At 36.0% G+C, this 21,630-nt stretch overlaps 1 protein-coding gene across 2 annotated transcripts in view; it reads left to right on the top strand.

Moving 5' to 3' along the window:
• SHOC1 (shortage in chiasmata 1) overlaps positions 1-21,630 on the top strand; it is a 260,024-nt gene that overhangs the window by 190,263 nt on the left and 48,131 nt on the right. The window contains exon 4 of one of the 2 annotated variants that reach the window (XM_089825673.1): positions 17,585-18,049. In XM_089825673.1, the coding sequence (XP_089681799.1) occupies positions 17,585-18,049 (465 nt within the window). Of the gene's footprint in view, positions 1-17,491; positions 18,050-21,630 lie in introns of both variants that reach the window. The other variant, XM_089825672.1, reaches the window with a different exon arrangement.

Consider the following 21,630-nt stretch of genomic DNA (forward strand, 5'->3'; position numbering starts at 1 on the left):
TCTCCTTGAAGCTGACTTTTAGCTTTTCCATCAACCGATCTTCTAATCACAAGTTCATCGATGTCATCAAATGTAAAGGTCTCCATTTCCACAGGGGAGGTAGATACTTGTAGAGGTTCATTTGTGCTTTTGTCTCTGTCAATGGTAGTGGTTTTAGATTGTGCCAGAACATCTGAAGTATTGATGTCATCAATAGATTCATCACCTTGAATGATCATGGAAGGATGATTGGGAAGATCTTCTCCACATAGGAAGTCATCATCTGAAGCATCGAGGCACCAAGTATGAATAAAAGAAGTATGAAACTCACCTTGATCCACATTTTCCTCATCTTCAATCATATGTTGTGTAGTTTCTTGAGATTCTGATATTTCTTTTTCTTTCTCATTAGGATCGAGATGATTGAACACTCTCTCCTTGGTTTGGAAATTTTTACAGTCATGCCTTGATACATTAGCAGACCCTTCTTTTCCAATAGACTTTATTTCCCAACCATCTCCTTCATTGGACGTAGAATCACTGTCTTCTTTCATGCATGAAGAATTAGATGAGTCTTTTCTAACATTTGGATTGGGAGATGTTTTGCTACCAAGAAAATAATTCTTGCATGGGTCTTCTTTCTCAAGGTCTCGCAGTGTGTGAAGTAAAGAAGGATGTACTTTGTCAGGATCCAAGCGTGCAATGCCGTAGAAGCTTTTTAAGAATTCCACCTAATTAGGATCAATGGAAGCATGATTTTAATGAGAAATAGGTGCAAGTGTTGGGACACTTGTTTGACCACCATTATCCATTATTGAGTCACATGAATCATTTTTCTGATAAAAGTCCTTATAATCGCATGTGGAACTTATTTCTAAAAATGATTTTGGCTTGCAAGAGAAAAACTGATAATCGTTACCCTCTTCTTCTATCTTTTGCAAAGTTCGGAGCAAAGATGGATGAATATTTTTTGGATCTAGTTTCCGTCCACTGTAGAAACTCTTCAAGAAGCTACCTTGCTTAGGATCGATGAAAATCTGATTTTGTTGAGAGACAGGTGAATGAGAGACATTCCCATTATTCTTCATTGTTGATTTAGATGAAAGGTATTTTTCAAAAATACCTTTATTTTTATATGTTGAACCTTTTTCCAATAAAGCCTCATCATGAGAAAGAAACCCATAATCTTTTCCATCATCCTCTTCGATCTTTTGGAAAATTTGCAACAAGCAAGGATGAACCATTCTAGGATCTAGCTTCCTGCTGCCATAGAAATTCTTCAAGAATTCAACTTGTAGAGGCTCATCGGGAATCTGTTTCTTGGGATATGAAAAGTATTCATCATCACTGTCGCTATCACTATCAGTTTCAACTTTTCCCTTGTACCAAATCATGTTTTGAATTCGAACCTCAGATAGAGTTGCCAATAATTCAATTCTTTAAATAGAGTCGCCAACCTTCATTCAAGGGAAGGTACCTTTATCAACCATGTTACTGGTTATTGTTCACTTGATCTTGGATGTGACCAAGATTTTGCCTGTTTCTTCTTGGGATAGCTACTATTCTTTCAATGACTACTACGTCCTGACCAATAGGAGCTCTTCGCAAGATTTCCCCGAACTCTTCTTCTTCTTCAAGAACTTGATTTACTTGATGATATTGTTGTGCCCTTCATCTACACCTCTAGGTTAGAGTGTTTGAGACCGAAATGATATCTTCCTGGGTGTCTTGGAAGCTGAGGTTTGGTTGGAGAATTGGAAAAATGTTCTCATTCAGAAGCACCATTGTGCTTCATTACAGGGGACTGTTAATCTTTTCTTCTTCAGTCTCCCTAGCTGAGTTGCCAAAAATTTGTTGGTAAACAGATTCGTCACTTGAAAATATACGATTGGCCCAATGGAGTATGTGGAAAATCGATGTCTCCAATAATTGGATAGGCCCTTGATATCCGGCCTTCCTTTGCGTTTAGAGGGGCAGCTCCCTCGTAAGATAAAATTTTGGATTTTTCAATAAAGATAAGTAGAACTTAGAAAATAGAAAGGAAAATCATTGATAGCGAATGCACCACATGCCTTCAACGCTTTCATAAAAATGATGTAAACTATTAATGAGAGCAATCAAGGACTACGCTTGAGAACTTTCACCAACACAACGCTAATTCAATCATTCACGAATACTCACACCATACCATGAAAATACTCATAAATGAATCAACACCTCAACAATTCAGACCCTTTAGAAAGAGAACGCCAAATGTACTTCCTTTATTTCTTTGCACCAAGAAAGTAAGAAATAATTGATTACAAAAAAAACAACAATTGTACACACTTTCCAAAAATTGCTTTGTTATCAGAGCATAAGTGTTCCCTCTTTCCAAGTCCAAAAAAGTCCCTTATTACATTGATTTTCAGGAATTTATAGCCAATCCAGATTAACCAACTTTTCGGGTTCGTAACTACCTAAAAAGTTAGGATTCTGACATTGGGAATGCATTTCGCAACCAATTCCAACCTTTTACAAAGTAAAGCACAACATCCTAACCTTGTTTACAATAAGTGACACATGTCTCTTTACAATGTAAACTAATCCTGACTTTGCTTCTTAGAATTTCATTTAGCAGGCTCTAACCTCCATTTCTTCATTCAAAGTGTATCTCCAAACATATATTAGCATGTTAGCTTTGACTAACAGCAACCTTCATTATGTATCAAATGTGTGTCAAGGGACACTTTCATAAATATTTATAATGCTTCTTTTGGCACCAATCTAGACACACCATTTCTCGTTTCTTTCCTTCTTGCATTTAGGAGACATTAAGATGAAATGAAATAATGGTAATCGTTGGTTCTATGTTCTTCAGTGCTCTAACACCACCATGCAGTAATATCTACTATATCAATATCTTGCAGACTACATTGGGAATGACAAATGAGTTTTGACTCATAAGATCTCCCCGGTGATTTCTTCTGAATTGCTTACCACTGACTTTGAGAGAATGGTGCGCTAGGATATGGAACAAGGGCAGTGATTGGTGTACTAACTTCGCTTGGGTACACAATGTGCATTGCCATTTTCTTATGCCTTCATCATATTTCTTGATGTTTCTGATGCCGTGCCACACATATTATGTCAAATAGTTCCCTTGCTACCTATGTTTCCTAATTTTTCCATGCTCATCTCATAAGCACATCCATGCTTTCAAATCAACAAGCAAGTTCCCACTTTACACGGATTTTATGAATTCACCTCAAAAGATGAAATTTACTTATTAATTGAAAGTTTATGAAAAATCGATGCAGGATTTAAGATTTCTCCCCAGATGTTCATTTAGGAAAACTGTAAGAACCTTTTGAGGATTTTAAATTTTTAAGACCAATGTTGCATTGGAGCGAAACTAGCAAAAATAGTGCCAATGCTTCTTCTATAAGTGAAAGAAATAGTTTCCTTGCTATCACGATTTTTATTCTTTGTTTGAAGACCCAAATCCTCCAGCTTCATCAGGCAATTTCATTGCCACAACTGCCATGGTTGCCCTGGTCATTTTCTATATCTCATGAGACTTTATATAAAAATTTGTCTTCATGGCCAACTCCACAATGGGTCTCTACGCTTCTGGATAAGCAACCAACTGTTATGTATGAGTTGGATATAAAATCAAGCTGTTAAAGACTGATAATTGGGCTCTTACTACTCCATCCGACTCATCATCATCAAAGTCATCATTCCAAGCTTTCATAGAGCTGGTCATACTAAGTTCGTTCCAACCTCACATTTGGATATCTAGATCCTTGAAAATTGTTATCATCTCTAACTTTTCCAACATTTTTGGTGTACTCATCCTCAGACCACTTTTGGTAAAAATTATAATAAGTCATGTTTCTCCTATAATTCAAAAAGTTGCACCCTGAGTATTCCCATTCGCCAATATTTAATAGCCTTTTGGGACGCTCCACCTCACTTTGCAGGCAAACATTATTCTTTGTGAAGTTCAAGAAATCATGGATTTCTTGCTAGAAATCACAACCCAATATTTTAGAAAAAACCTCAAACACTTCGGTGCTCTACTCACTTGTCCAGTAGCAAGGCACTGTAGGTCAACTTTCAGGCATTATATCAAACAGTTCACTGCCTTTTATATCTCTCCTCTGGCATCCTCGGTTCTGTATTTGGTAATTTTTCAAACGGGTTTAATGCCGAATCTTTTGACATGGTCATGCTTGGTTTTTGCGAAAACTATTGAACAAAGGTTTGTCTTTCCTCGGCTTCAAACTTACCTTGCCTGTGGTTGGAATTAAATAGCTCACGTGCCTTGTCTTGGTTTCATGAAATGTCGTGGCTTGCTAAGAGATGTAATGGAGTTACATGCTTTGGCTGGGGAGAATGTGCTCTGTTATTCAGTTTTATATCGGCTGCCTGCAATTTCTTGAGAACATTATGTCAAGGAGTTCCCATGATTTGATTGTCTTATTCTATACCTTCACGGTAAGTGGGAAGGAACCATCTTCTTTTGTAAAAGACCGAATTGGAGGGTTCCTAACTGATGAATCAACAAACAATGCCTTTCTTTATCTGTCGAACATGTGTCACCTTCCACAATGCAGTTTCAAGCATTTCTACACTAGTAGGCACTTTGGCTTATCTCCTCAAAAACTTCACACTTAGTTGGCACCATAGAAATTTCATTTCTGCATACTATGCCACCATTGTCCGCTGTGATCATCAACTACCTTCCTTCGTTTATACAAAGATGCTCTCATGTTTTCCTGAATGTACACATTTTGGTTCTTGTTTATGTTTTGGTACAGGTTAAGATTAGGGTAAAAAGTTAGAGTACGTAGTGAGAGAGTATATTTAGTACGTGGAGAGAGAAAAATTGAGTGAGAAAACCCAAATCCAAACCCGTACTTCTCTCTACAAGTTTTAGTACGAGAGAAGATTGTGAACGAGGGGAAGGAAACTCAAACTCAAACCCAAACCCCGAACTTTTCTCTACAAGTTGGAGTATGTGGAGAGAGCAAAGTACGGGGAGAGAAAAATTAGTTCTACCTGAGGACTAATCTCTCTCTTTCCTATTAATTAATATAATTAAACCTCCCTATAAAATGTTTGGGTAACAAAGCTAAACTTAGAAAACCATAAAAATATCCATTTCTCTTCAAACTCCAATCCGAGAACTTCACCAATGTCGTTGCAAACACCCAAATCTGATATATTAATATTTGATCAAACTAAATCATCATAACCTTTCTTTTACACTTGTTTTATTAATTTTATAATAATTATTTTTTAATTAATATCCCTCCTTTCGTCTATAGTCCTATGTAAATTAAGTAATTTTATTAACTTTAGTGTCACTTTTTAATTGAGCAAATGCATTCATATATTTAATTAAAGCCCTCCTCTATTTTGAATATAAAGTAATTCCAAATCCCAAAATCTTTCATCCTCTTGAATGCTAATATCTTATTTGATTAACTAAATCTAGTCTTTACTTATTCAATCCCTTCCTCCCACTTGGACTTAAAAAAGAGTATTTTCCCCCACTCATTATCTCTCCTCGCATCACATCCTCCTACTTGCCCACTTGTTCCCCAATCCCACTTTATCGAGCCTAATCACCCCCATAACCTTGTGCACTTTGCTAATCCCAAAGATTGGGAACCCAAAGTCAATTCTTCCCTCACATCATGAACATAGGCCCATGTATTTGGTGACATGACTTGTCCCTTCATGTTCCCAAAAGGAATTTCCTGTTAAGCATTCTCCACTATTGATATTTTCAATCGATCTCAACCATACATTTATTTCATCCAAACCTTATAAATTCAACCCTTCACCATTGTCATTTCCTTCACCCATTTTACATTTGGAGTGCCCTTATGTGGCCAAATTCTTGAGTGAGCATACATCAAATTAAACATCCATGGACATATCATTGCATCAAGGAGGCTATTGATTTGGTACTAGGGTTTTCATTTCTTGTTATTTTTAGTCCTCTGTCATGTAATCTTGCATATTGTCTTGATTTGTTGATTTGAGTGTATTTCCTAGCTATTTGCATTCCATTTGATCACTTTTCATTGCTCACAGTCATCATATTTGAAAACTAAGCAACTTCCAAATATGACTATTTGCAATCGCTCAAGAAGGGTATCTCACCTTCTTAGATGATAAACTCTAGATTAAAAATCTGTCTCCCAAAAGTTCTACAAAAAGACCAAGAGAATTCCTTCTGATGGTTCCCAAAACCGCAGATTGGAATCCTATAAGCCTTGACTGCTTGATGTTGGGATATCTAATCGGTTAAGGCCAACTTAACGGGACTGATCGATGCAATCCAAGGCGGGTATACCTAATCCTGGACGAAACACTTAGATCCAAGACGCTTATAGCAGATAAACTAGAATGTGAATGCAATAAAAGCTTTTCAAAACGGCAAGAATTATAGAAAGCTTTAAGATTGTAAATTACGTATTAAGAATAATAAATGTGATAATGTTGTAAATAAAGAATAATTATAAATTAATGCAAAAAATGAATATATTAATTCCTCAAAGGAAATAAATGAAACAGTTCCCAGCATATGGATTATGAATCAAGAGCAATATAAAGACTAGTGCTTGATTAAATGGGCAATCATAGTCAATATTATAAGTTGAAATGTACAACTTTATAAAGTTCAATATATTTAAACTATAAACAATTTTACCAATTCAGATGCGACATATCAATTATATAAATGCAATTTTAAACTAGTCTAGGATGCATTTTAATTCCTGTGATATGGAGACAAACTGGACATAAATATGAAAATAATTAAATATTTCAATGTTTATGTTTATCAAATTTAAAATGTAATAATGACCCAGTCCACTTATCCAAATATCAAAATATTTATAGAAATTAATAAAAAACATTTGTAAAAGACACAATAATAATTTAAAACTTTAATGCAAATAAATTAAATAGATACGCTTCCAGATTATACCGAAAACAAATTTGCACTAGAGACACTCCTTAGGGATGATCCATCCAATGCATTTCAATTCCGGAATCGCATACAAGTTTGCTCGGTAATCCAGAATCCATTGTCTGAGTTCAAAACTTCATTTATTTACCATTAAAAGAATAAAATATATCAAGTGCATATAGTATATGTAAAAAATTAAATATGAATATGAATTCCCTTGTTTTGATTTTGTATTTCCTATTTATAAATGGCTAAAAGATGTCGGTTGCATTTTCAAGCACGGCACCCTTCCATAACAAATGACTAAATGTTGTGATCTTCTAATGTAACTTATAATATAATTTGGCTTAAAGGAAATATAACTATTTGTTTGAGCTCATGAACATGGGCTTGGCAGATCACATTAAATATATTGTCATTGTATCTCTCTCAAACTTCATCGCCTGCAGTGTATTTCTGTCTTCAGGAGACGTTATTGTTATGGTTGCAATCTTCACATTCTGAATCTGTGTGGGCTCTTCTAACTATTTATCTGTTTTTTCTTTTTCCCCTCAGACATCATTCAGACTCTGTCAGTAATGTATTTATGCTGCCGCACGCATATGTCCAGACCTGCAGAAACACAGAATGCCATCAGATATTTGTATACAAACGATTATACCAATACTTCAATACAATCGGAATGACATGGATGTAGAGGCGGGAATGGACCAAGGCACGAGATTAGAAAGATTGAAATAGATTTGACAGCACTCATTCACACCAATTCTGGCTTGTACCAAACACACCAGTTTTGTGGGATAACCCTGGGAATTAATTCATGAGTCACCCTCTATGAAATCGCAAACATGAATAAGACAAAGCGATGAGTTATTTCACAGCATGGCTGTAGGTATACTATCACAGCTTTCAAGTTTATCAGACCTCCTCGTACGTCTATATCCAACTCCTTTTGGTGCTTCGCCAGTGTGACTATAACCCATTGTCTTCTTTTTTATTTGTTATTTTAGATACAATTACAAATCCTTTTATGTAGACGCCTCTCCTGAATGTGTGACAGTGGCATATGCATGTCTCCTCGGAATTTGATATTATAGTTGCCACAATATCCACTATTGAATATATTTGTTCACTGAAAATATTCAGTTCTGCCAATTGGATGATGCCTGGAAAACCTATTTAAGACATTCGCAAATAGCTTCAACTTTGATGAAAGTTCATTACTGCACAACCAGTAGCATTTGATCGAGACTTCTATCCATTTTCTGAATGTTCTTTTAAGCATGCATGTACAAAATATATCTATGGCTTCACAAAAATGTGCTCTGTTAACTCAAATTGAAACTCTTTTCACTAATGCTGAAGAATGGACACATCCTTATTCAATGGAATGCAATTTCCAGAATAATAATCACTGATAGTGCTGGTAGTAACTTTACCACTTCTATTGGCACTTTTGCACACAAACAGCATCATAATTAGAGTTGAAGCTATCCAATATCTGAATGTTGATGTGTAACATTTGATCAAAACAAGTTACTGTGAATATGTATGAGTAAGGAAGAAACCAGATCTCATGCAAACAACTATTTCAAATCATGAAGGTCTCTGCATCTCTGCAGTCAAAACTGAACCTGTGCACGCAACATAATATGCTTATAGTCTCTATTTAACATGACATCAACAGTGAGCTTGGGAAAGAGCTGTTCAAGGGTCTTTTCAGCAGTTATTCCCATCTTTGACCCAAGGAAGAAGTACAACAAAGAATGGGTACAAATGGAGACTCAAATTGAGGTTCCATCACCTTCAACAATTCATCACACACAAAAACAGTGATCTCCAAAACCTATTTTGTTCCGCAGAAACTTCATATTTAATATTCATATTCTTCTTCATCAAAACCGTCAAGGCGAAGATCAAATTTTGGCTCAATTGAACCACAACAAAATAGATTGGCATTCCAACCGGCTATTCAAAATGCAAAAGCTGTTTCATTTTTATTTTGTTAACATTTGACAAAATGACAAATCATTAATCATACAAGGAAAGTAATTTTACAAAACATAAGTAAACAACTTCTTCATATGCATTATGTAAAGCAACTAGATTTAATGTCATTAACTGTGATGTAAAGTTACTAACTTTTTGTTCCTAGGCACAATTCCCAAATGCAATTGAGATGATATCTAATTGCTTGCTGTAATGTCCCCTTTTTCTGGGACATTATAATTTTGTGTGTTGGCTCGCTTCACCAAGGTTTGAGGGGCAGAAAGGTTCTTTACAGGGTTTAGTTTGAGATTTAGCATAGGCATTTCCAGTTTCAGTCCCATTGGAGCAGTTTTGACAGGTTGTCCGCATACTTACTATTTTTAGTAAGTAAATAGAGTACAGTATTTTTGGTACCTCAGTGTTGGGTTGGAAGCGTCTCGCCGAGAGCTTTCCAACGAGCTATTGCATGTGATTATCTGAGTTCATTTGGTCAGCTATTTTAATGCCTGATGATTATATGGTTTCCTGACTAAGTGACTATAAAAGTCATTTAATTTGTCACTTTATTTTAAAAAGTTACTATATTCACTTAAGTGACTAAAGGACAAAAACGTGTTTTGTCCCACATTGCCTAAAAGAGCATGCATCACATTGGGAAAAGGCATAAAGGTACAACGGACTCCACATGGGGGATAGATGAAGATTATAATATTCAAAAAAATATTAATCTGGGAACTAGAAACAATTGCTGGTTACTTCTTCTAGGATGCAAACCCTTGGAGAAGCGTTTGAAGGTTGGACACAAACCTAGCCTTCTTACAGGTTTCATTTATATTTCCAATCGGATTGTCATTTTCTGTTTATAAGATTGGATTACTTGAGTTGTTGCACGTTGTTGTATTGTTGATGTATAATACAGTAGCGCATTTTGAATTATTTGAGTTAACTCCTGGTTTTTAATATGTACTTCTGATTATTGGAGGAAATAAATACATTTCTTTTCTGGAGTTTCTCGTATGTTTATTTTCTGGTTATGAACGATTATGTTCTGGAATTTAGATTAAGTATTGGTTTACCGTCTGGATTTGAATTTGCACTTAATTATCAAGGGTTCGAGGAAAATATACGTAAAGGGATATTACAGTGGTATCAGAGCCAAAGACCTTGCCCTCCTATGGAAGTTTATTTAGTGAAATTAAATAAATAATTATATATCCTTTGAAGTTACAGACCCATTTGTAGAACTGTAACAGATGCTGTTTATTTGCTTAATGAGATTTTTGGGTATTTGGAGTTTACTTGCAGTATAGTTTAGTTGATTGAATTAGCACCCAAATATCTTTATACGGCTGAGACAGTATACAGTTCGAAGTCGCATTGTATCTCTAGCTGCCGGATTTAACTCCTTGGGTCGGGTTCACCATTCCGCATTGGAAGGGATATTTGCAAGGTTGAAGTCATGGCTTAATTCAGGGGCAGACGTTGCACAACACCAACCAATTACTATGTAAGACAGACAAATATGGTATCTCGAGTTTGGTAATGGGCCCCCACGGCAAGACACTTTTAGAATAGTTATGGTGTGAAGACAACTTCCTCAGCACTGTGGTCCAGATTACCAGTTGGACTGTGATTTAAAATGTGAATTGGCATATGAAAAGAAGACTCTGGCTGTCCCTTTACCAACAACATTCAAGGAAAACCTTACCGTCAGCACAGTACGGGGCATCACATACTACAGTAGTCGGAGGGAGTGACCTGGGATACACAACTCTTATAGCGGAATGAGGAGTAAGAGTTATATATCATCATTCGCTATAAGTCAAGATCATAATACTATACAGTTTGTGGATGGGATTGAAGCATCACTATAGTCGGACAAGTGACAGGGTTTAATCCGAGTGAAGTCCTTGGATTTTCCAGTATGGGTCATACTTCCTTTGTGCTCAGGTGTTTGACCACGTGGATATACCTTCCAGGCTGGCAGGGTAGTGGTAATGACATTATAGCAGTCGGGTTGGAGATTTGTTGTTATATGTGTGAAGAATCTACACAGATTTTTAGGTGTCAGTTGCTGGGATTACCAAACGCATCCTCTGGTCCTTGTCACAAGCTATGGCCAGCTATTATAGTCCCAGGTGTCATTAAATCGAGAGTGCAAACTTGTGCCAATTCGGGGACGGTTACAACAAAGTGGAAAAAGGTGCAACTCAAATGGCTTTGTGTTGGTACAGTTATTAGTAATCCATTCAGAACTCAAAATAAGATTGTCCATAGTGAACACAATTTCTGGGGCAGATTGGTAGTGATCTGTTTGACGAAATTACAACTGGGTTGCATTAAACATATTCTAGTTAAAATTCAAATAGTATACTACTAAGGTACCAGACCATTATCAGGTTGCTCATGAACTGTTTGCATTAATGTCAAGTGCTGAACATTTGGTATTTTTGGGGAAAAACTTAGTGAGAATATTACAGTTTCAAAACACTCCACTTACGATGATGTTGTGGAGAGAGTTGCACAACAGATTGGATTGGATGATCCTTCAAAAATAAGACTTACAACCCATAATTGCTATTCACAGCAACCAAAGCCTCAACCCTTCAAGTACAAAGTCATAGATCACTTATGTGACATGTTAGTCCATTATAATCAGAAATCTGATATCTTATATTATGAAGTCCATGACATCCCACTTCCAGAGCTGCAGGGACTAAAAACATTGAAGGTTATTTTTCATCATTCAACAAAAGATGAGGTTACTGTCCACAATATAACACTTCCAAACAATGTACAGTTAGAGATATTCTCAGTGAGCTGAAGGGAAAGGTGGAGCTATCCAAGCCTACTGCAGATCTGAGATTGCTTGAGGTCTTTTACCACAAAATTTACAAGATTTTTCTGTTGAATGAAAAGATTGAGTGAATCAATTAGAGAGTAGGGGAACATCAATTGCCGACCAGAACCTCTGAGACTGAGAATTTTTCTTCAACACCAAGCAACAGTTAGTATCTCTGAAGATGGACAAAAACTTGTAAAGCATCAATCCTCTTCATAGTTTGGGATTGTAAGATCTTGATAGGGCAAGGCATCAAGGTAGCAGATTTAGGGAATAACTAGATGCACCATATTCATTTCTTCTGAATGAAATTGCTCAACTGGAGCCAGGCTACGGGCGAATATAATATCTAGAAGAGAATTGTTTGGCAATTTTTTGTGATTGTGCGAAAGACATTGAATGTTCTTTTCTAGTGGCCATATTTTCATCAGAAAACCCAATTGCTAGCAATCGAAAAGATAGAATCTTGTGATTTTTTTTAGGCTTCAATAGCAAATTGCATCAAAGATAAATACCAGTATTTTCATACCCGCATGGAAGGCTTGCAAACTGTTTGTCAAATTGTCCTTGCTGTTTGCATAAGGAAATCATCTCACACAGCAATGTCAAACTACTAATCAATCCTAAAGTTTCAAGTCAAGTTTATTACAGCTGATGGTGTGACTGACAAAGGATACTGCAGGAGAAAGTAATTTCATTTTAATATTCTATTATCAGCTATGGGAAAAGTCAAGAAGGATTTTGTCAAATGGCAGCACCAGCTAGCCCGAGATTTCCAATTCGATATTAAAACTGAAGTAAGGAGACTGTACGATGAGTATAACAAATTTCCGTTAAAGCTTCAAAAAGGATTTCCTTTCATTGATTACATGGACTTTCAGCTAGAGTTACAAAACAAGACGGATTTGATAAGAAATAAATGTTTGGATTTGGCTCAAGATCTCCTTGCAGAGGACAGGTACAAAAATTTACAGAAGGAAGCCATTGATCAACCTTACAGTAGTACTAATAATGGCACAAGTATACTAACAGGTAATTGGGAGGCAGAAGTATCTTATGGCACTGTTTTCACTAGTCCTTCTGATGAGCAGGTTAATGGCCCATGTAGTAGAGTTGACCAAACCACCAACGTTGGCAACTGCAGCATCTTATTTGGTGACATGGAAATTAACTTGGATAAATTTTATGATGATACTAGGCTGGAAACTATATCAAATTTTGAGGAGCAAATGGATAGTGATGTTGGCAGGACAGATGCTCTAGCACAAGTTGAGTTAGAGGATATATCTGAGAATGTTGTTTCCCAAGGTGCTGAAAAATCAAGAAATTCTATGGACAACAGCCCACTTGTGTTTGAAGGAGATGGTCAAAAACCATTTTCACTCCTTGACTTATTGGATATGCTTTTGGTCAAAGAGGACAAGATTGTCCAAGTGTTGACAAGTATGGATGATTCTTCCAATTTGATTGAGGATCTCATACGGAAGATTGTGATAGAAGAAAGGCATGGGAATGTATGTGGTATCACAAGTCCTCTTTTACATACTATCATTGAAACGTTGAAAATGATAAAATGTGAGTACTTGCAGCTATTAATGGACAAAGATCTAGCAATAAAATTTGGAAGGGACAAGGAAAGTGAGGTAGATGAGCTATGCCTTCAATTGAGCTTAACACATTATTCTATCCACAACTCTGAAACTCAAATGAGTGAGGCAGCCATTTATGAAGAAGATGACAGTGGTTCAAGGGCACAAGAAATCACGCAAATCATTGAAGGAATTCATAAAGTGGGTAGATGTGAAGGCAAGCAATGTGATTCAATCACGTATTTCCCGTTTGAGAATATCTATGGTGAGAAAATTTTTATTGATCAGCAAGTTAATAAGATTGGAAATTCTGATTTTTATGACAGCAGCTATACATTTTAATAGGAAAACATGGTTAGTGATACAACAAGTGGGGATAATTCAGAGTTTTCAACTAATGATGAACCATCCTTTTATGAAGACCTTGACATGAGCGAGAGTACTTATGGTGGAGTAGGAAGCTCAAATTTATCCTTTGCATGCACTAAGGGATTTTTTAGCTTACCCAGAGTTTTATCACCTAGCTCTTATGAGATGGTCATGGGCTACTTGTTGATTGGTGATTTCACTTGTTGGTATATTCCAGCTATTAGTGGTTTGCCTGTGTATGAGGGTAGTATATCCGCTGATTCTATTTGGCCATCAGGGGTCAATGAGTTATTTGCAGCTGAGTGGGGAGAGCATACATTACCCTACGTACCACATGAGGTGTCTACATTTTTTACTCAGCAATATACTGGAGACAGTGTTAGCATTCATGATGTTGGTGATTCACCAACCACTCTTTCCTTTACCCAGGATCATGTTGATTGGGTGATTGGGGATCCAGGTGCTAATAGTATCTTACATTTGGTGGTTTATGTTGTGTTGTTACACAGTCATAGGGTTAGGATCTGTGTGTTTTAGCCTCCTGACATATCAGAGATCCAAAGATCAGGATTACTTCGTTTTCACCTGGGTGATATAGTGATTGAGTTAGTTTGGCCGGATCTATCATTATCATCGATACAGATATTGCAGGGGTGGTACAGTGGTACAATGTAGATATTACAGGAGTGGGTCAGAGGTATCTCAAACAGTGCACAATTTCTCACTTGGGATCCAAGGGGAGCATCCTTATGTATTGCCTTCCATCGGGGAGCTCGGAGGAGAATTTGGATGTTATCATCTTGTGGTGGATATTGGCATATTGCCGAGCTCCCATTTTCACTTGACAGTAGAGACTCGCAGGGTCAGTCATGGAGTGAGACATTCATTTTGACTGAGGGTATTGGTACATAGGGCAGCAGCAGATGGTGGTTGGTGACCCTTAATGGTGAGCCTTGGGATCCTGACATTCAATTATTTGGCACATCGATTCCTCTTGTACTGTTTTTCCATTCGGGATTTGAGATGATGCATGCTGGGTTACATCGACTAAGGAGTAGAATTGCTTTCTCAAGGCGAGTATGGGATCCTAGCATTTGGTTTTTGCAGGTATGAGCGGATTGCTTAAGGGCAAGCAATCTTTGAGAAGGGAGGCTTTGTAATGTCCCCTTTTTTTTTGGGACATTATAATTCAGTGTGTTGGCTCACTTCGCCAAGGTTTCAGGGGCAGAAAGGTTCTTTACAGGGTTTAGTGCGAGGTTTGGCCTAGGCATTTCTAGTTTCAGACCCATCAGAGCAGTTTTGACAGGTTGTCCGGATACTTACTAAGTAAACAGAGCACAGTATTTTCGGTACCTCAGTGTTGGGTTGGAAGCGTCTCACCGAGAGCTTTCCAACGAGCTATTGCATGTGATTATCTAAGTTCATTTGGTCAGCTATTTTAATGCCTGATGATTATATGGGTTCCTGACTAAGTGACTATTAAAGTCATTTAATTTGTCACTTTGTTTTAAAAAGTTACTATATTCACTTAAGTGACTAAATGACAAAAAGGGTGCTTTGTCCCACATTGCCTAAAAGAGCGTGCATCACATTGGGAAAAGGCATAAAGGTACAACGGACTCCACATGGAGGATATATGAAGATTATAATATTCAAGCAAATATTAATCTGGGAACTGAAAATAGTTGTTGGTTACTTCTTCTAGGATGCAAACCCTTGGAGAAGCGTTTGAAGGTTGGACACAAACCTAGCCTTCTTACAGGTTTAATTTATATTTTCCAATCTGACTGTCATTTTCTGTTTATAAGATTGGATTACTTGAGTTGTTGCACATTATTGTATTGCTGATGTATAATACAATAGCACATTTTGAGTTATTTGAGTTAACTCCTGGTTTTTAATATGTACTTTTGATTATTGGAGGAAATAAATACATTTCTTTTCTAGAGTTTCTTGTATGTTTATTTGTTGGTTATGAACGATTAATGTTTTGGAATTTAGATTAAGTATTGGTTTACTGTCCAGATTTGAATCTGCACTTAATTATCAAGGGTTTGGGGAAAATATTCGTAAAGGGATATTACACTTGCCTACTAGCATATTCTGATATAAAATGCTGTTACAAAGTTATTATACAACTGGGACTTAATGGATAAAGGAAATGCCATCCTCAAAATAATGAAGAGTGAAAATGAGGGTTTGATGTATCAAACTATGCTTGGGTACACCTCTTGGTATTCCCCAAGCACTTGGGTTTTTTGTGGGTCTTTCACAAAAGGAACCACAAAAACCAAGTGCTGAGGCCATACCCTGGCCATACTTGTACCAGGGCTGTACTCGTAGTAGAATTCGAGCTTTAGAATGGTAACCAGTAGCACTATTGTAACTAGGTTGGGCTTTTCTAGTTAGAGATCTTACCTGTCACACCATCATTTCATTCTTGATCACCTTAAAGTCCATTGAAAGTGTTTACATAATCTGTTTTTTTCCTGCCTCTTTTGCTTGTTTTCAAGTTTCTTTTCACAGAGCTTCCTGCTCCTTGCTATTCCTTTTTCACTTTCTTTGTGTCTTTTGATCCTCTTCCATTGCACTTTCCTATCATTTTTCTACAACAAATAGGACTTTCACTCCACAAATAGCAGCATATGAAACGACTTCTCTAGGATTAGTTCAAAAATAACAAATTGACCAAACTTGAGCTGGGGCAGTAAGCTGTTTGTTGTAATTCTTGACATATGAACTTTGATAGAAAAAGTCTTCATAATGATGCTGATAAATTAAATAATGTCAACAAAGGTTCATGTTTTATTTTAAGCTAATGGCACATCGTAGAAAATCATGAAAGTCATGGCATACATGATACAGCTAAAAGAGAAGCTAGGAACATAATAAAGAGTTATTCCAAGGGTCGTCCCTCTGTTAATTTAACTAACATATATCCAATGCACTGATAAAGGCTAACAAGGGTATTTGCATGCTCACCACATAATTTTCATAGATTATGGAAAGTAGTGCTGAACTTCGATAACATTTGTAATAACTACTAAACTGTTTGGTATACTTCTGTTATGACTAAAAAATGCAGATATATCACTTACCAGGAAGTAGATATGTATGAACAAATTTATAATTTAAAATGCATTATATTTTTGTATACGCTATTTTGGGTGCATTGAAAGAAATTAACCTACATTCGAGTGCAAATAAGCATCATTTAATGATAAAAGTTTTTCATATGGATTCTTGTAGGATTGGACAAATTCTAGATAACTTTGACCTCAATTGTTCGCTCCTGTTAATGCAGTTGATATACTTATAAAAACTTCTGTATTTATTAGTTGAGTAGAACTTTGAAATGTATCTTAGATGAACAAAGAAACAATATGCTGTGTTATTCAACATTCATTACACTAGTATGAATAGATTGCTAATGGTTACTCGTAGAGCTAAGAGCTTCTTCAGTTCTCTATAATTTTAAATAAAGAGCTTTTGAGCCTATCACAATGGATATTTGAAGTCCCGTTTGAGTTCCCACTGGAAATTAGTAAAAAGACCTTATTGTCACAACACTGCTGAGAGCCCAACACAGTTGAATATCTCCCTTGGTTGATTATTTGTACTGAAACATATGAATCCTATGAACTTGCATGATCAAATTCAGTTAAGAGATAAAATCAAATAATTAGGTTTCTATTATTTTTAGACAAATTCTTTACTTTCTTGAAAGTAATATACTAATTATGTGACTTTTAGGGAAATCAATGCTGGTTGTCTTCTTTATTGCAAGATGGATTGAACGATGAATCAACAGAATGGCAGTTAACTGATGGTCTTACTATTGGCAAGGATTCACTGCAGAAATCTCTTACCACAGATACCAAATTTGAAGGGGAGGTTCCAGAAAGCAATGTACGTGTTGATATTGCAGGATTAAATGCAGACTCTCCTGTGAAATCTTCATTAGGAGAGTTAGATTTTGTTGATGGGAAGATACCCCAAGTAAATGAAGTTAATCATATGATAGTTATTATAAACATCAGAGAATTTGATGAAGAAATGATCGGTTTTCGTCGAAGTTCCTACCAAAAGATTCTAGCTTTGGAAAAAGATGGATTACAGGTAATAGAAAGGGAGTACAATCTTCCAGTTGATCTGATATTTGGCACTTCTGTCTGCTTAGTATGGTATACTGCAAGAAAGCTTGGGCATTATAAATCCCCCACACAAGACTGTACCATATGCACAGGCATTGCAAATGTGGCAGATAACCTGCTAATGTCACTGAGCTTTTCTTTCCAAGATTGTATAATGGTAAGAGTTGCTGTCCCTGTTTTCTTCATGTTGAATTTAAGTATGTCTGTAGGTACTGCCTGATAATATAATAATTCCTTATAAATTGATCTGTGACTTAACCTTTGAAATTATTCTAAGAATCTTCTTCTAGGATGCCTGCTATAGGTGATGGTTTTGCACTCTTTATTGGATGTGAAGGTGAATTTGACAAATATTTGAGCTGTTTATTGCCGTAAGGAGTGCAAACGTTGCAGTAAAAAGTCTAGAGATATGGGAATGATAAGAAAGAAAAGACTAAAACCTTGATTGTGACCATTATCATTTTCTTTGGGAACCCCTAGATTTATAGGATATATAAAGATTGAAACATTAGTAATAAATTGATAATACATAGCTAAGGAGTGAAATTGTAGGAAAAATGGGTGAATGAAATAACTCGATAATGTGTTAATGATTAACCATCTTTGCACATAATGTTCCTACCCAACCTGTAATGAAACATCCCAATTCCAGGTATAGACCATACCAACCATATGTTTGTCTTTGTAACATGACAGATGCAAGTCTCTGAGATGGCTGGAACACCACAATCACTGACATACCTAATTAGACCTTGTGGAGGACAGTTGCAAGGAAGCACTACCAGAGGCTGCCATGGAGCCATAGAATAGTCTGCAAAACTAATGGATTCTCCTTGGCACCCATCCACATTTACACCCATGTTTTAGTTTTAGTTTTTCTGGTTGTTATTGGGGCACCATGTCAATTTCTCTACACCCCTTTTTTCTTTATTTGTTTTTTGTTATCAGTCTATTGTAAACCATTGCAGATATGTTTCAGGCCTAGTAAATATTGTATATATATATATATGCTAAGTTACAGGCTACACTGAATTTCATCGAATTGTCACCCTTTCCAAACTTCATCTGAATATTATGATATTTAATATAATATTGTTATTTTATAATAATATTATTTTATTTTAAAATAAGATTGAGTTATTTAGTTAATTATTTAGCAATGTCAAAGTTTCAAACTATTTGAACAATTTTGTGGATATATTACTTACATTTAAAAATAAATAAATTTATATGTGTAAAATTTAATGTTGTTTTCTTCCTGAATGTCTACCCTTGCCGAATTTCATCTGAATTTTATGATCGACAAACTGGAATTTGAATTCAAACCTTGTGACTAAGTATATATGCATGACCATTATTGGGTAGTTTCCTGTGTCCAACTTCTTCAACCTTGTTTCTCTATTCTGATTCTGCCTACATAATTATTCAGGAAGGTAAATCCTAATCAACTTAATACAGATTTGTGTACATGAACAGATACAATTTAATATGCTTAAGGTGTCCACCAGTAAAATATTATTTCTCATTTATCCACTTCAATTTGATATCCTGAATTACTATGCAAAATTTCGATACAGGCTACACTAAAAGAACACATTTTTTCTTTTCTTTTCTTTTGATTATGGAAAATTAGAATATTGATGGTAATATAATGTGTTCAAATATTGGATTAAAAAATCCTGCCCAATTCAAGGCATCCAGGACAGATGACAGAATCTGATCTGGGAAAGTTAGGAAACATAACGTTTTCAAAAAGCTGTAAACAAGGGGAATTCCTGGGCGAAATAACCCAATATCTCTTTTGAAGACTGACCATATCAAAAGCAGCTTAAAGTTGTTCAAAACCAACAGAAGCATAAAAGTGACCAAATGCCTAATTTGATATATTGGGTGTCACAGTGCATCTTCTCAGTAGCTTGACTAGCAGTCAAATTGTAATAACCACCCTTAATATACTATTTTAATTGACTATATGCAAGCTCAACTTACACATGCTAATCTCTGTTTACAAGAGGTGATAAAGTTTACGTTGTTGCTGCATGTGCTGAAATAAATGGCACCAACGCAAATCATTTCCCAACTTTGCTCAATTACATCAAAGCAACACCAAAATGAAAACAAGAACGATTACACCTTGAATGATGGAAGAATAACAGTTTTCTGCAGGTTTGATTTGAGCCATTTACTGCTGTTCAGGGTTATATCAGACTGTGTGCTTGCGAGTTCTCAGAATCACATAAGAGTACATGCATTCACACCACAAACTCCCAGGGACTGTAAATATTAAACAGTACTTCCCAAACTTCTCGCCATGTCCATGTCACAATGTTTGATTATGTCACAATGTTTGATTAAAATTCTTGGTGTGGGTCTGGAAGAGGTCTGAAAGCCTGCAGTTATATACCGTACTGTTGAAGTTGATAGCTAACCCTATAGCTCCTAAAAATCACCTGTGACCAAAACACCTCATGAGAAGTAGCCATGATTGGCATGATGCTTTAGAGAGATTGATTCAAGCATGTTTGATATGCATATATTGATTGATTGAACAAACCTAGATACATTACAAAGAATGCTTATAAATGCATAAAATTAAAACCCTAGATGAAAACTCTAGGAGATGATTAAATTCTAGCTTGACAAGTGTCTTAATCATATGACATGAGACAATGTGACATATAATTAACTCAATTTAATAATAGAAAAAACATTTCTAAGTTAAGCCTAAGTGAATAAAGTAACAAGGAACCTAATTAAAGATAATTAATCGAGTGATTTTTTTTTACACTAAAACTCCTTTTTAAGATCAACTTAGTGAGAAGCTCAAAATATGATGAGTGTAATAATGGATGCATGGACAGGTCCAAATTGCAAGCCCTGGTTAGGAGACAAGGAGAAAACCAAATGGGAGAAAATCCTCTCCAAAAGAGAGAAAATGAGAAGACCACACTAATGAAAGAAGGTTAGGAGGAATTGATGTGGTCCCCTAATGACTGCTTTTTTCACATAAGTACAATAGATTTAACCTACAATAGGAGAGAGAAAATGAAGATGTGAATGTCTCCCATAAAGAAATAGCTCATGTGCCAATCATAAAATATTTAAGACAGATCTAGATCCATTGCCTACAAACAACACCTCTCCCATTAGCAAGAAATGTCTCCACTGGTAATTGGAGAAGCCATTCCTTGTAACTAGATGAATTGCGAATAAAAAATCCAAACGATGCTAGCTTCTGAAAACTACTCAAATGTCCTCATTTCGGAATGAGATAATGCTAGCAATGTGGGACAAGATCCATGGACAATAAAGATGAGCTTACAACACTAACATGGGTATCATGAAAGAGCAGATGAATGTTCTCTGGATGACCTCGAGATCTATGATCTTAGACTCCATGAACAAGGATGATATGCTTGAAAGATAATTATAAATTGATTAAGAATTATTAGTTTGTGGTGACTGATCAAGGAAGTACTGTACACTCAACAATTCCTCAACTATTTTATCAGCAATTTTTTGGCCGACATGTTGTAACTAATTATAACCCTAAAGCGGCAAAAATCTTGTATAAAATGGCTTAGGGTTAGGGATTTCATTATGTGTGATGCGATAATAGCTTCTTGTGGCATTATTGAGCTATAAGAGATTACAAATTGTAATCAGGTTGTAATCACTGGATAATAAAAATATTGGACTCTTTGTTTGGTGGACGTAGCCCAAGGATTGGGTGAACCA

The sequence above is a fragment of the Cupressus sempervirens genome, chromosome 4 (genome assembly GCF_028749045.1).
Source record: "Cupressus sempervirens isolate cs-2001-9-10 chromosome 4, ASM2874904v1, whole genome shotgun sequence".
In the NCBI taxonomy this organism is placed as follows: Eukaryota; Viridiplantae; Streptophyta; class Pinopsida; order Cupressales; family Cupressaceae; genus Cupressus; species Cupressus sempervirens.